The 15,445-nt window shown below is 49.1% G+C and overlaps 1 protein-coding gene across 2 annotated transcripts in view; it reads left to right on the forward strand.

Annotated features, from left to right (window-relative positions):
• The window catches only part of SLC34A2 (solute carrier family 34 member 2), a 39,626-nt gene that overhangs the window by 4,328 nt on the left and 19,853 nt on the right, over window positions 1–15,445 (forward strand). Inside the window, exons 1-4 of one of the 2 annotated variants that reach the window (XM_038753014.1) lie at window positions 93–136; window positions 12,132–12,243; window positions 12,335–12,472; window positions 13,994–14,122. In XM_038753014.1, coding sequence (XP_038608942.1) covers window positions 12,135–12,243; window positions 12,335–12,472; window positions 13,994–14,122 — 376 coding nt within the window. In that variant the 5' untranslated portion in view covers window positions 93–136; window positions 12,132–12,134. Of the gene's footprint in view, window positions 1–92; window positions 137–12,131; window positions 12,244–12,334; window positions 12,473–13,993; window positions 14,123–15,445 lie in introns of those variants that run through there. The other variant, XM_038753013.1, reaches the window with a different exon arrangement.

Consider the following 15,445-nt stretch of genomic DNA (forward strand, 5'->3'; position numbering starts at 1 on the left):
AGCAAAGGTTAGTTTTATGATGATTCTAAACGAGTTTACATTCCTAGCTCTCCCCAGTCACCTCTGGCTGCTGGAGTGCCCAGGCCGGTTCCGAGGGCACAGGAACCAAATTTTCCAGCCTCCCCGCTTTCAGACGGTTTGTCTTTGAGATTTTCCAATACTCGGGGAGGACTTGCTTTCTATCTGGGGTACTGACTCCTGGGGTGGTTTCAAGCACGTTATAGTGGGTTCATTCGAAAATGTGCTACCTGCCTAAAGGAAAATGTTGTTGGATGATTCCATTAGTGTGGAAAGCAATGTTTGATCTGACAAGTTTATACTGATGTCTGTCTTCCCCCCACACCTGGACTGTGAGCTGGTAGTGGGCAGGGACTGTAACTCTTTATTTCTGTATTGTATTTTCCCAAGCACTAAGTACAGTGCTCTGCACAGAGTAAGTGCTCAATAAATACAATTGAATGGATGAATGAATGAATGAAAGAGGATCGTGTAGGGCAGTGACAGGAGCAGGGGGCTCAGGCGCATTGTTTACTAAGGAAATTTTACGGCATTGAGGCAGATGCAGGCTTGGATGGAGCATCTTTGAGTTTTGGGGGGAGTGGAATTTGGTTACACTGATTCACCCATCTGGACCATGGCAGAAAGTAAAGTAAGAGTGAGAGTATCTGTTAAGCGCCTCCTGTCAATCCAAACTCCTAGTGAAAGCGAAAGTCCCTATCAGCTGAGGAACTTCAAGGGTTCTCAGAGGAGCACATTTCCTCACCATCATTGCTTCTCGGCTATGCTGTTTGGGTTAGAAACCATCTGGGTTGCTATGTAAAGGTCAGACAGAAACCTGTTGAATTCCTTCTCTCGTTGGTTCCGGGCTGGATGTGATTTCTAGTTCGCTTAGAGTCCGGGATTCTTGGGAAACGTTCTCCCTTGGCAGAGGAGTCGATTGGATTGTTCTTTAACCCTCTTTGCGTGGTGTCTCCCGGGAGAGTTAAGGGGTCTTCAGCCCAAAGGTGGTGTTTGAAGCCCACAGCTGGGCCGCAAGTGGCGAAGCAATGATTGGCCAGTCGCCCACCTCCGAAACCATGGAGTCATGATTGGATGGCACTGCATGGTGCTATTGGCAGGAGGGTAATGCTTTGTGGAGAAGCTTTGATACACATTGTGATTGCTAACCATAGGTCCCTCCCCTGGCCTTGCCATTGCTCTACAGCCTCTGTTAGTGTCAGGGGCAGGAAGGTGGCAGGATGCCAGTCCAAATTTGAGTTTACTGTTTTATTACTTGTTATGGGCAAGGGAAAGTGTCTGCTTATTCTGTTGAATTGTACTCTCCCAAGTGTTTAGTACAGTGTTCCGCATATGGTAAATGCTCAATAAATACCATTGATTTATTGTTATTGTTGTAATTATTATTAATAATAATAAGCACCTACTATGTACTTAGAGTACTATGTACCAGAGTAGACCCAAGATAGGAAATTGGACACAGTTCCTACCCTACACAGGCTTCACAATCCATTTTATCCCTATTTTACAGATTCATTCATTCAATCATATTTATTGAGTGCTTACTGTGTGCAGAGCACTGTACTAAGCGCTTGGGAACTACAAGTTGGCAACATTCACTGTGGGCAGGGAATGTGTCAACCAACTCGGCTGTACTGTACTCTCCCAAGCACTTAAGTACAGAGCTCTGCATACAGGAAGCTTCCAATGAATAACACTGATTTTTTAAAATGGTATTTATTAAGTGCTTACTATGTGCCAGGCATAGTTCTAAGCACTGGGATGGATACAAGCCAGTCATTTTGGACAAAGTCACTGTTCCACGTAGGGGTCACAATTTTAATCCTCATTTTACAGATGAGGGAACTGAGTCACAGAGAAGTTGTGACTTGCCCAAAGTCACCCAGTAGACAAGTGGTAGAGCCAGTATTAGAACCCAGGTCATCTCACTCCCTGACCCCTGCTCTGTCCACCAGGCCAGGCTGCATCTTCAGTACTAAGTGTGGTATTTGTTAAGCCCTTACTTTGTATCAATCAATCAATAAATAAATAAATCAGTAAATACTATTGATTGATTGATTGTACCAAGTACTGTAATAAATGCAAGGTAGATACAAGATAATCAGGTCCCACATGGAACTCACAATCTAAGTAGGAGGTAGAACAGGGATTTGAAAACCCATTTTGTGGCTGAGGGAACTGAGGCAACAGAGAAGTTAAGTGACTTGCCCGAAGTCACACAGCAGTAAATGGTGGAGCCGGGATTAGAACCCAGGTCCTCTGACTCCCAAACCCGTGCTCTTTCCACTAGCTCTTTCCACGCTGCTTTCCCATTGATTGATTAATCGAGACCCAGAGAGGCTAAGTGATTTTCCCAAGGTCCCACAGCAGGCCAGTGACAGAGCTGGGACTCAAACCCGGATCTCCTGACTTCGAATCCCATACTCTTTCCTCTCAACCCGAGAGGGAGATGACCTTCTCTTTATAAGGCTCCTCTCACTTTAGTAGCAAAATGGAGATCATTTTGCTACTAAAAGCACTCACAGAGGGCTTGTGGGGAAATGTCTGAAGAACAAAGTGGTAGGTGAAAGAGACCGCAGACAAACAGACTGCCTGAGTCGCACCTGCTCAGAATTGCTCTGGGATTTTCAAGAAACCCAGAGGGGCTGAAAAATTCACCGTCTGGTGGTGAAGCAAGGAATGTTGGCTCTTCTCCTTCCCCAGAGTTCTTCCTCCTTCTCCTCCTCCTCCTTCTTCCACTTGCTTATCACCTGTTTCCTCTTCCTCTGGTGTCTCCATGTGATGTTGCTTTAAAGTTTTGGCTGGGAGACCGGGTTGGTCCTTGGGAGGAGCCGTCAAGTATGGGAAGGCCCAGAAGAGGGGATAGAAAACTCAGGTGCTCAGCCGGGCCAGAATCAATCAACCAATCAATCATTTATTGAGCGCTTACTGTGTGCAGAGCACTGTACTAAGCGCTTGGGAAGTACAAATTGGCATCACATAGAGGCAGTCCCTACCCAACAGCGGGCTCACAGTCTAGAAGGGGGAGACAGAGAACAAAACCAAACATACTAACAAAATAAAATAAATAGAATAGATATGTACAAGATAGAGTAATAAATATGTACAAACATATATACAAAGAAACAATTGATTTCTTCCTTTGCCAAAATGATGCAACTCTTAGCAGAAGTACCCAGAAAATGGGTACTTTTACTGAGTCAGTTGAAACCCACAGGTCACTACCTGCAAATTCCAGTTTAGCGGGGAGTTTCGATCCTCCCCCTCAGCACCTCTCACCAAACTTTTCACTAGCATGGAAACTCCCCCAGTCCCTGCCCACTCCCTGGAGGAGAACCCAGCCAACAGGGAAACCCCTGAAGGGAGGAAGCCAGAAAGGAAAGGAGGCTCCCAAGTTCAGAGAAACCTGAATCTGTGAAACGTCCTGGATGTGAAGGTTTCTACCCGGTATTTCTACTCACCACCAATTACTGCGTCCCTGGGATTTCTGAGAGAGCAGCGGTGTTTCTTGACGTCATAGCACTATTCTCGCTGCCCCACCTGAGGGCTGCCCTCATCCCCAGCCCCCAGTGTCTGGTCGCACAGAAAGTAGGGGATGTCCGGGTATGTTTCAGTGGCCATCAGAGGGTCATCCCCAAGGGAGAGAGTGTTGAGCAGAAATTCTCTCTGAATTCTCAGCCCTGAGCCCCTAGGCCCTAGTTTTCTAGCTCCACGGAGGGGCAAATGGGTGATAGGCACTGGCCCCTGATTGACGGCCCTCGTGGCCGACGTGCAGTGTGCCATGGTGTTTGGCATAGAGTATCACCGAAGGGACCAGCGGGCTGAACTAGAGTCCACACGGTGAATTCCCCACTCTGGAGGCTCCTCCCTGGGTTTTCGAACCTGGGCCGATCAGCTGACGGGGCAGGACAGTTCCAGCCAGCCCTGAGAACGCCAGAGGCAGTGCAGCAGCAGAAATTTGTATGGATTGGCGAGTGGCCAGCTTGATCTTTCCCTGCTTGCCACCTCAATCTGTGCCTGCCCACAGAGGCTTTTCACGTGCTCTGGGAAGGCCTTTTGGCTAGCAGGAGTGAGGGGGCGGGAGGGGAATCACCAGTTAATTCCTCGTGGAAGTTTCCGAGAAGAGCTTCCTGAGCCCAATGGGCATGGGGAAAGGGAAACTCCGTAAACTAATGAGATTTGTCATTTGAAAGGCTACCTTTTCACATATCCTTTGGACCCCTCACACTTGCTTTTGGGTGTATACCATGGACAACAACCGTGTGCCCTCTGACACCCCTAACCTTCCCCTATACATCCCTAGCTCTCCCTCAAGTGATCCGTTAATGGAGCACTCATATATGAATTTATCCAAACTCCTCGACCCTGCTGAAATCCCATATAGCATCCTTCTCTGACTCTGGGTGAAGAAGCGTTTCCTGTGGTTGGCTTTGAGCCGACCAATGGGGCCGTCCCCTTCCCACCCTGGCCCGGATGGTGTGGGATGTGGCAAACCACAGTTCCGTGTTTGTCCTGTCCACACCCTTTGTGATTTTTGTAAACTTCATTTCGGCCTGCGATCTCTCCCCTCACACGGAAACCGCTCCATTAATTGGGTGGCTCTTCTGGCAGCCCTACCCACCTCTGTCTGGCAAGGCCTGGCTTCGCCAGCTGGTCCCCCCTCCCCCGGGGCAGTTGGCTACTGCTGGAGACCTCCCGGCTCTGCTTGGGGCTGTGAGAAGATACTGCTTCAAGATCCCTGTGGGAAAGAAAGGGTGAGCCCAACCTGCACTGGAGGTGTCCAAATTCCGATTTTCCTCCTTAAATAAGGATGAGATTTTGGGAACCCACGATGGAATAGGTCCCGGGTCCTGAGCCAGACACAAGGATACCACTCTGGGGGGTGGCAGGGAGCAAAAGGGGCTCCAGGAATAGGCCTTAAAACCCAGGAAAGGGGGCTTTGGAGCCCTCCAGGCTACAGAACTGCAGCAGAGGCACTCTCAGAACAGTCCTGAACACTCGGATGAACTACATGGCTGTATTCACCAAACCCTTCCTCCCTCCCTACTGCCCATGTTCTTGCTCCTGCTATTCCCTCCGCTCTCCCCCTGCCCCCCCCATTTCTGCAGAGGCTGGGCCAGCCCAGTGTGAGTGACGCCCTTGCCCAGAGGCTCTGATTGTCCCGCTGAGGGCCCAGTGCCCACCTTCTGAAAGGGCCATTGTGCCCCATGTGAGCTGCTGATGTCATTCATTAGGTTTCCCAGCTGGTTTTCCAGGTGAGGTTTATGAGCACCCATGATCATTGGTTCTGCCCTGGAATTAGAAAGGGCCAAACTGTGGAGCTCCACTCAGGGCAGGTGGAAGGAATGGGAAGAGGGAGCAGGGAGCTCTGGCCCAGGCCCCCCTGCACCCGAGAGTCCTGCTGTTTCGGGACTCTCGGCTGGGCTGCCCCATTGGGAAACTCAGCAGAGTGAGGACTGCCGGACTGCTACCGCTATTTCCAAGTCAGTGGCTACCGAGGTCCCTTTTCTAAGACCATCCTCCCACCCTTCCATTTCTTCTCCTTCTCCCTCCTTTACCCCACCTCGGCCTCTTCCTTCAGCCTGCAAAAGCCTCCAGCCACCAGCACCCTGGGCCCACCTGCCACCACTGCCCCCTGAGCAATGCCGGTAGGTACTTCTGGGGTTGGCACTGTAGAGGAGGGTGGAGGGCAGCACAGCGATCCTAGGCTCTGTGCCACACGGGGACCAGCTCTCATGTCCCCAGTCAATCAGTCGAGTAGTAGTATTCAGGGATCGCCTACTGGGCACAGAGCCTGTGGAAAGCACTTGGGGAAGTGCATCAGAATCAATAAGCCTGGCCTCTACCCTTATGGAACTTTGTCTAACAGTGGAGCCCAGGCAAATATAAATGTTTTACAAATAGTGAGAGCAGGAGGAGGAATCAATCAGTGGTACTTATTGAGTGCTTATTGTGTGCAGATGTTTTTGGAAAGTTCAGTACAACAGAGTTGGTAGGTATGATCCTTGCCCACAAGGAGTTTAAAGCCTACAGGGAGCTTACAGTCCTGGAACGATGGTGGCCTTTGGGCCGTCTCCCATCCCTCACTGCTGGGCTCCAAAATCCTTGGGCTTCTTGTCCCACCCCAGGGAGGGGGTTACTGAGGTGGTGGAACCCTGCTGGTTGGAGCGGTTGGGAAGGAGTTCAGATCCGGCTGGGACCACTGCAGCTCACCAAGACAAATAGAAACACCTATTTGAAAAGGTCTCACACCCGACCCCAGGCTGCCCACACCCTTAAATCACGTCTAGCCAAAATCCAGGTAATTCCACTCACATCACCCTATGCTTGGTGAGAAGCAGCATGCTGTATGGATAGAGCGCAGTCCTGGGAGTCAGAAGGTCATGGGTTCAAATCCCGGCTCCGCCGCTTGTCTGCCGTATGACCTTAGGCGTGCCGCTTCACTTCTCTGGGCCTCAGTTACCTCATCTGTAAAATGGGGATTGAGATTGTGAGCCCCACGTGGCACAAGGGACTATATCCAACCCGATTTGCTTGCGTCCATCCCAGCACTTAGTACAGTCCGTGGCACATAGTAAGTGTTTAACACATACCGTAATTATTATTATTTTCCTCTCATCTGGGTTCAGGCATCGAGTAGGCGAACCAGCTGAGTAGAATAAAGATGCCCGATCTGCGAAAAGCTGATCTAGGATTGGCCTGATTTCAGTTTCAAAAGGGCCTCAAGGGAAGGGAAGGGGTGGGAATAAAAAACTCTTAGATTTGTGTGCCAAGAGGCAGCATGGCCTAATATTCATTCAGTTCATTCAATAATATAAAGGGTATGGGCCTGGGACTCAGAGCACCTGAGTTCTAATCCTGGCTCTGCCACTTACCTGCATTGCAACCTGGAGCAAGTCACTAACTCCCCTTTTCTTCTGTCTCCTCATCTGAAAAATGGAGAGTAGATACTTGTTATCCCACTCCCTTAGACTGTGAGCCCTATCTGCTACTGGGACTGCATCCAATCTGCTTATTTTGTATCTACCTCTGTGCTTAGTACAGGACTTAGCATCTAATAAGCTGAACAAATAATAATAATAATTATGGTATTTGTTAAGCACTCATTATGTGTCAGGCACTGTAGTAAGCGCTGGGGTGGATACAAGAGAAGCAGCGTGGCTCAGTGGCAAGAGCCCGGGCTGTGGAGTCATGGGTTCGAATCCTGGCTCCACCACATGTCTGCTATATGACCTTGGGCAAGTTATTTCACTTCTCAGAGCCTCAGTTCCCTCATCTGTAAAATGGGGAGGAAGATTGTGAGCCCCACATGGGACAACTTGATCACCTTGTACCCCCCCCCCCCAACTTAGCACTTAGAACAGTGCTTGGCACATAGGAAGTGCTTAACAAATACCATTATTATTATTATTATGCAAGCAAATCGGGTTAGACACAGTCCCTGTCCCACGTGGGGCCCACAGCCTCAATCCCCATTTTACAGATGAGGTAACTGAGGCTCAGAGAAGTAAAGTGACTTGCCCAAGGTCACACAGCAGACCAGTGGCAGAACTGGAATTAGAACCAATGACCTAACTCCCAGGCCTATGCTGTTCCATTTATTCTTATCATTCCAGGACCAAGAGAGAAACAATCAGGTCAGTTACTTGCCTGGCTGCCCCTGGGATCTCCTCCCGGAGTGGGAAATATTTTCCCCAAACCATCAGAAGGCAGGAGGGAAAGATGGGGATCACCCATCCCAGGGGCAGGCTGGAATCGGTGCAAACTCGGGGAGACAGAGGGGTTCTTTAGCCTGGTATTTTTGTAAATAGGAAGCTGGGCTGCTTGGGGATTTTCCTCCTAGAACCATCACCCTGGATCCATTTACAAAAACAGACCAGAAAACCCTCTCCCTTCCCGAGGAAGATGGGGAGCATCCAGCCTCTCCTGGGCCCTGACTGGGGTCACTTCTCACCCCCTTCCTTCTCCATGACACCTTAAGAGTAAGGAAAGTGAGCCAGTCCCTCTAAATCAAAAATCCCTGGCCTCGGCTGAGACATATAATATTTCACGTCACCACCATTTTCCTTCCAAAATCCAAGGAGCCACGGATCCTGTGGCAGAGGATTTCTTCCTTATCGCTTTCCTTGAACTTTCACTCAATGCATCAAGGCACCTCAGGTAATAAGAGACGGCAACATTGTTAGGTGGTACAGGGCACTCCGACCTGAGAGGGCGGCTCAAAATGTTTCATTCTGAGCACCGGGCCGAAAAGAGGTAGGGATTTCAGGGGAGATAAGGACTGGGTAGGGACAGGATTTGAAAAGAGCCAAATAGGCTAGAAAGCCAACATTTGGGGCCTTTTTCAATCCTGATGGGAAACTCTTAGGTCTTGTCAAAGACCTTGGGGCTGTGGAATTGGGATTCCCTGTGAATAGGCATCTGTGGTGGGTGGGTATCTGTGGGGCATGGCGTGGATTTTGCTGGAGACCCCTCTGCCAGGATTGAGCCGTTCCCTTTCTCAAAGTCCCAGAAAGTGGGTTTGCCAGGCCTGGCCATGGACTCTATAGCATTTGGTTGAAAGTTGCCCCCGGCCTGGTCCTCCCAGGATGCTTCACTAGGAATCATAATGAAATCACCAGTAATGATAACAACCATATCCTGCGACTTTTTCCAAAATCACACTGGCTTTTGCTAAGCATCTAGTGACTTTAAAAGAAGCCCAGAGTTACCCTAAATTGGGCTCTTCTGACTCAGAAAATACCTTACCTAAGAAAATGCCTGTACCCTCCCGGAAGGCACCGTGAGGTGAAGAAAGCTTGACTCCCCAGATGGGATGTGTGGACAGACTTATATGACCAAGGCTAATGGTACCTTCTGCAAGATCTCCAGGCCCTCCTCAGTAGCCACACAAATGAGCACCAAAACAATGACAGGGTCAGAGTCACGGAAGGTGAGGCTCTCGCACAGATTCCTGACAAGGTCACTTTGACTCCCACACAGGATGAGGGGCCAGAAAGAGGTGGAGCTTTTTGGTTTCTCCGATACAGTCCGGCAAGTGGACAGTGTTGCTTGAACTATAGCTCGCTGTGGAGGGGTGAAGAGCGGTTTCTGTGGGTGGGACTTCACAATGGCCAGGTGGTCCAAACCAGTCTGTGCCCCCACGGTATCCCAGGCTCCAAGGTACCATCCGGCCAGTTGATTCCATCCACTGCCTGCAGATTCGGGTCTGGCATAGGTAACTGAGGAATCAGGTGACGTAAATATAATATTTATTTGTTTTAGCATAGTTTGTCTCCCCCTCTATTCTGTAAGCTTGATGAGGGCAGTGAATGTGTCTGCTGACTCTGTAGTACTGTAGTCTCCCAAGTGCTCAGTTCAGTGCTCTGCACAGAGTAAGCACTCAATAAACGCCACTGATTGATTGATGGCAAGCAAGTCAAGCTTGATTAAAAATGAGAAATACAATCCTCAGTGCTGAAATGGGCTTCACCAGCTGACCTGTGGTCACCTCCATCCACCAACGCCGAGGACATTCGCTCAGCGTGAGGAGGGTGGTTAGTGGGAATGGAGCTGTTGGGCTTTTGTGTGAAATCCCCATTGACACTTGTCACAGCAGGGGTGTGTTCCACTGTTGTTGATGGCAGAGAGCTGTCAAACTCAAGCCTCTGGCAGGCTCGGAACTTTGAGACAAGTGACGCTCCGATTGCCAAATCAGTGTGTGACATCCCTTGTTCAGAAGTGAGAAGACCTTTCCAAAAGAAGGAGTAGCCGGAATCTTTCTCTGTGAGCTGTTCTTTACCAGGAAACTGTTCTTTGCTAGGTTTCACCCAGGCCAGCGCTGTCAGCTGGGTGTCTGGGAAGTTCATGTGCAATTTGGCTATGTTCCTTCCTGGATGACTGCCGTTCAGCTATCTCAGAGCATCCTGTTGTTTTTTGTTTGTTTTGTTTTGCTTTTGTATTTGGTGAGTGATTGCTATGTGCCCGGAATTGTACTGAGTACCGGGGTGGATGCAAGCTGGATTCAGTCCACAAAAGGCTTACAGTTGTTATCTCCATTTTACAGATGAGGTAACTGAGGCACAGAGAAGTTAAGTAACTTGCCCCAAGTCACACAGCAGGCCAGTGGCAGAGCTATCAATAGAACCAGATCCTTCTCACTCCAGGCCCATGCTCTATCCACTAGGTAACACTGCTTCTGGTTGTGTTTGTTCATCGTGGTTACTTTTTGGTCAACACCTTGCAGTTGTTGTCAACCATTCTGTGAAATTGGATGGGTTGAATGGGGAGGAAACAGGATAGCCCTGTGGTTCAGATGTCCGTAAGGTTTTGCCTCTTTAGCAATCAAGTCTTTGCCAATAAATTGGGCAGCCCACAGACCTACATAGTTTGAGAATCCCACAGGCTGTAGGGCATGTTCGACTTGGTTTTCTAGAAGTGGAGAAGCAGCGTGGCCTAGTGGAGCAGTCCCGGCCCTGCCAATTGAGTGCTGTGAGATCTTGGGCAAGTCACTTCATTTCTCTGTGCCTCAATTTCCTCAACTGTTAAATGGGGATACCTGTTCTCTCTCTTAGAGCCCCATGTGGGACAGAGATTGTATCCGGCCTAATTAACCTGTACTTACCCCAGCACTTAGAACAGTGCTTGACACATAGTAAGTGCTTAAAAAAAGTGGGATGGTTGGTCTGTGAACCATCCATAGTCTCTATATTATCCCCCTTGATCTACAGTCTTCATATCAAAAGGACTGAATGGGGTTATTGTGACATTCAGACATGAGTCACTAGGAAGCCCTCTGCACCTTCTCCAGAAGACATTAGCTGTGCCCTCCTTTGCATTTGCTATTAGAGGTTTCTTAATTTCTGTCCATGTCAGGAAAGGGATTCCTATACCTTCCAATGTCACTTACATTTGTAAGGGCAGCTCCTGCCCCTCCCTCCCCGTGAATGCACTGCGAATCTATGAAGGCTTCAGAGCAACATTAAGATTAAGAGACTTGGGCCAAAGCTTCAGGTGCAGGAGACAAAAACTGTAGTTAGCCAAAGCCAAACAACACTGGGAAGAAGACTTCCAGAGAGATCCGCAGGGCCCTTCCCGTTAAATACTGTCACCAGTGTGGTGAGGTTCTGAGAAGGGAAACCTCCAAGGACTTTCATGCCGAGCACATCATCCATCTCCAGAGGGGGAGATGAAATTGGCTTGGTGAGTCAGCAGGGACTGGTGAGTGCTCAGTGAGAAAGATAGTCAATACCAATCAATCATATTTATTGAGCACTTTCCATGTGGAGAGCACTGTACTAAGGCTTAGGAGAGCATAATACAACAGAATTAGCAGACACATCTTGATGTGAATTGTGGAGGGGCATTGGAGGATCTTGAAGAGGTGATGGAGAGGGGAATCAACAGAGAAAAAAGAGCAGCTTGGCCTAGTGGATACAGCAGGGACCTGGGTTCTAATCCTGTTTGTCTACTGTGTGACTTTGGGCAAGTCACTTCACATCTCTGTGCCTCAGTTACCTCATCTGTAAAATGGCGTCCAAGACTGTGAGCCCCATGTGGGACAGGGACTGTGTCCAAACTGATTAGCTTGTATCTACCCCAGTGCTTAGTAGAGTGCCTGGCACATAGAAATTGCTTGCAAATACCATTAAAAAAGATAGTTTGGATAGCCAGCTTTTCAGTTGACTGGAAGAGCCCAGTGAGGAGAAGATTAGTGGCGGGATTTTGACCAAGGCCTTGGATCAATGATTGGACTTAGGGATGGAGAAGAAAGTGTTTAATAGATGTTGTAAAGGAAGAAGTGTCTGTAAGCTCCTTGGTGGGCAAGGATCATGTCTGCCAACTCTGTTGTATCATACCTTCCCACGCCCTTAGTTCAGTGTTCTGCACAGAGCAAGTACTCAATAAATGCCACAGATTGATGGATAGATGGATGTGGTGACAAGATGGCTGAGGGGCCAGGGAAAGAACAGTGGGAACTCCAGGATCCTGGATGTAGAAGGCAGTGTCTAAAAGAGAACTCCTGGTAGACCAAAGGTTGATTGTTCTGTCGATACCATAGTTGTGAATACAACTTCTCAAATTATGACCTTAAAGCAGCCATATGTTTTACATTGTGTGTTTCCCATCTACAGACTATGGCTCCTTGGCCCGAACTGGGAAACCCCCGTGATCCCAGTAAATTCATCGACGGCTCCATCGGCCAACAACCCAGCAAGCCTGGAAAAGATGGAGAAAACCCCACCAGTAAGTACTGTCCTCCCATAGACTTTCATCCGCAAAAGGGGACTGGAGAAACGGGCACATCCCACAACGCTTTTGTTATTGCTTGTTTTAGGAGATGAGACCATTGCTTCGGTGAAGAAAATAGAACTGCTTCCTTCTTACTCCACCATCGCTTTGATAGACGAGCCGCCCCCTGAGGATGACCCATGGAATCTGCCGGAGCTTCAGGACACAGGGATCAAGTGGTCAGGTAACGCCAACAACTTCGCCAGGCCCGGCCCAATGCAGGACTCTTGATTGGCTGCTTCCGCTGCCGCTTCCGCTGCTGCCGCCACTTCCGCTTCCACTTCCGCTGCTGCTTCCTCCATTTCCTTCTTGGGAATCCTTCTCATGGTGGATCCTTGTGGTCTCTCCTGGTCATTTCTCCACATTTCCGTCTTCTCGGGAGCCTCAGGTTGGTTCTGGAAAGAGGCGATACCTGACATTCTTTGGGTGGGTGCCCCCAAATCCTCTGTCTCTCCCTGCCATGGATGGGGTTGGTGATGGGGAGGCCGGAGATAGCCGCACGTAGGCTTAGGGTGGACCACTGTTGGGCATTGCCATCGTCATCAACACCATCAAGCCATGTTTACTTGGACTTCACATGTGCAAGGCTCTCTGACAGGCCCAAAATCGAGCAAGTCATCACTGGCCTGGGCCCTGCTTACAGACTCTCATGTCCTAACAGTTGACAGCTACCCGGGCAGACAGAATAAGATGTACGACTCAACATAGACAATGTGTATCACGTGGAGCTAAGACGGTACAACTTGAGTGCCAGTAAAAATAAGAATCAAACATAGTTCACCTCTTGGAGGGGTTCTTACAGGTCTGTAGCCGACGTGTTTGTCATCACGAAGGTTGGGAGAGGAGGGTGTCAATTTGACTCACCCGAGATCCTCAGTGAATGCTTCAATGAGGTGGTGGGGAGGGGGTTTGGTGGGTGTTCAAGAGGAAGGCCACTCATGTAACCAGTGGGAAACTGGGCAAAAGGGTGGGCAAAGATAGCCTTAGGTGGGGCTGGAGGAGCAGAATGAGGGTTAGTGGAGAACTTTGGAATTGATATTAAGGGGGTTTGGCTTAACTTGGATGGGACATCACCGTAGGGTTTTATGGAGGAGGCGAGATGATGGGCCGAATGAGGACTGAGTCGCATTGGTCTGGCTGGATTCATCTGTAGTCTGTTTTGGTGGAGAAAAGTGCTCTGAAAAACACAAGGCTATTTTTGCTGCCCAGAAAGGAAGCCAGTATTAGAAAATAACCATTAGTGTTCCGCTGAAGAGAACAAAGTGCTTTTACAGCCATTATTGCCTGATCGCTTCCCAAGCAGGTGGCCAGGATGACTAGCCCCAACACTTTAAAAAGCCAGAGGTGCCACTCAGGATCACATCCCCAAGCTGCGACTCCTTGCCGCGTGGTTTGGCCCCTTTGCCCCAAAGCTTTCTCTCAAATGCATCTCCACAAGACACGAGTACTTCACCGAGGCTTTTCACAGGTAACTGGAGAGAACCAGCGGTCTCTGCCAGAGACCATTTGGAGGCTGTATCGACCGCTGTGTTCCCTGGTCCGATCACCCCCCGCACCCACAGCCTCGATCTTGGCTGCTGCGGCTTGGGTTGGCTGCCTTGAACTCTCTGCAGACTCCTAGTTGTCCCCCTTCTCACCCTGCCTCAAGAAAAGCGGAGACGAGCTTCGAGCTGGACTTCAACTGAGCTTTCTGTGTGTTTTGCAGAACGAGACACCAAAGGGAAATTACTTTGCATCCTCGAAGGCATCGGGAAGTTGATTTTCCTGCTGGGCTTTCTCTACTTATTTGTCTGCTCCTTGGACATCCTGAGTTCTGCTTTCCAGCTGGTTGGAGGTAGGAAAACTTATTCCTTAGAGGAACCAAGCCTTGGACAGGATGGGGGCTCAATCCAGCCAATCTCATTTGGTTCAACTGCAAGGATTTCCAAATCTCCAGACTCCTCTTTCTTACCAAAACTCATTGGGTCTGTCCTCAGGCCAAGCTCTGATTGCACCTGCTCAGGCTCCTGGGAGTTGTGAACATGAGAGTCTGGGAATCCCCTTTTATCTTCAGAGACTGCTGTTGCCTTAGTTCTTCCTCACCCAGGACGTTGTTTACTTTCACCATACTGGAGGGGAGAAGTCTCTCCCTTCTGAGGAATCTTTTAAAAACAATAAAATGCTCTGGAGCAAAAGGGCTCTATATAAAACATCCGGTTAGATCCAGATGAGCTTTTGGAATGAAGAGTTGAGACCGTTCTTCAAGAAGTAGTAGCAGTCACATTTATTGAGCACCTATTTGGTGCAGTGCACTGTACCAAGTGCTTGGAGAATGCAGACTAACAAAGTGCCCTGTTCTGTGCCCACAAGGAGCTTAAATGCTAACAATAATTCAAGTAAAACCTCTACTTTTTCCGCAGTAATCCAGATATTTTGGGCTAAAGTGATTTTGGGAGGGGCTGAAATACCTGGAGAGTACACTCAAAGCCTCACAGTGCTCATGTAGATGTAACTAAGTCGAACCTCCACTCCAAGATCCAAGCTTCTAAGAGGGTCAAAGAACAGGGCTAGCCTTTGAACGCCCTCCAACCCTTTCCCACAGCAGAGTGATTTCTTCGCTGTTGATTTAAAAAGGCTTAGACCCTGTGAGCTCTGAGAATGCCCTGGGCCAGCTAAGACATTCCAAGGCCACTGGATCGCCCTGCCTTGCTTGGCCCACTGACCACGGTTTCTTTGGCATGTTCAATCTCTTTCAGTGTGTCTAACCGAATGAACCCCATGGAGGCGAATCAGTTTCCAGAAGAGTCCATCCTCCTCACAAGCTGGCATTCTTTTTTTTTTTTTAAATAGTATTTGTTGAACACTCACTATGTGCCAAGCTCTGTGGTAGATACAAGCTAATCAGGTTGGACGCAGTCCATGTCTCACATGGAGGTCATAGTCTCAATCCCCATTTTACAGATGAGGACCTGAGGCACAGAGAAGTGTGGTGACTTGCCCAAGGTCACGCAGCAGACAAGTAGCAGAGCTGGGGTTTAGAAAGCAGGTCCTTTTGATTCCCAGACCCGTGTTCTACCCACTAGGCCACTCTGCTTCTTCCCTTCTGGAGGCTGCTTGAACTCTGGGCTATGGAGGCAGTGCTGGCTGAGGAGGGTGGTGGAACCCTTACTTTATGTAT

Source organism: Tachyglossus aculeatus, chromosome 10 (assembly GCF_015852505.1).
Source record: "Tachyglossus aculeatus isolate mTacAcu1 chromosome 10, mTacAcu1.pri, whole genome shotgun sequence".
NCBI lineage: Eukaryota > Metazoa > Chordata > Mammalia > Monotremata > Tachyglossidae > Tachyglossus > Tachyglossus aculeatus.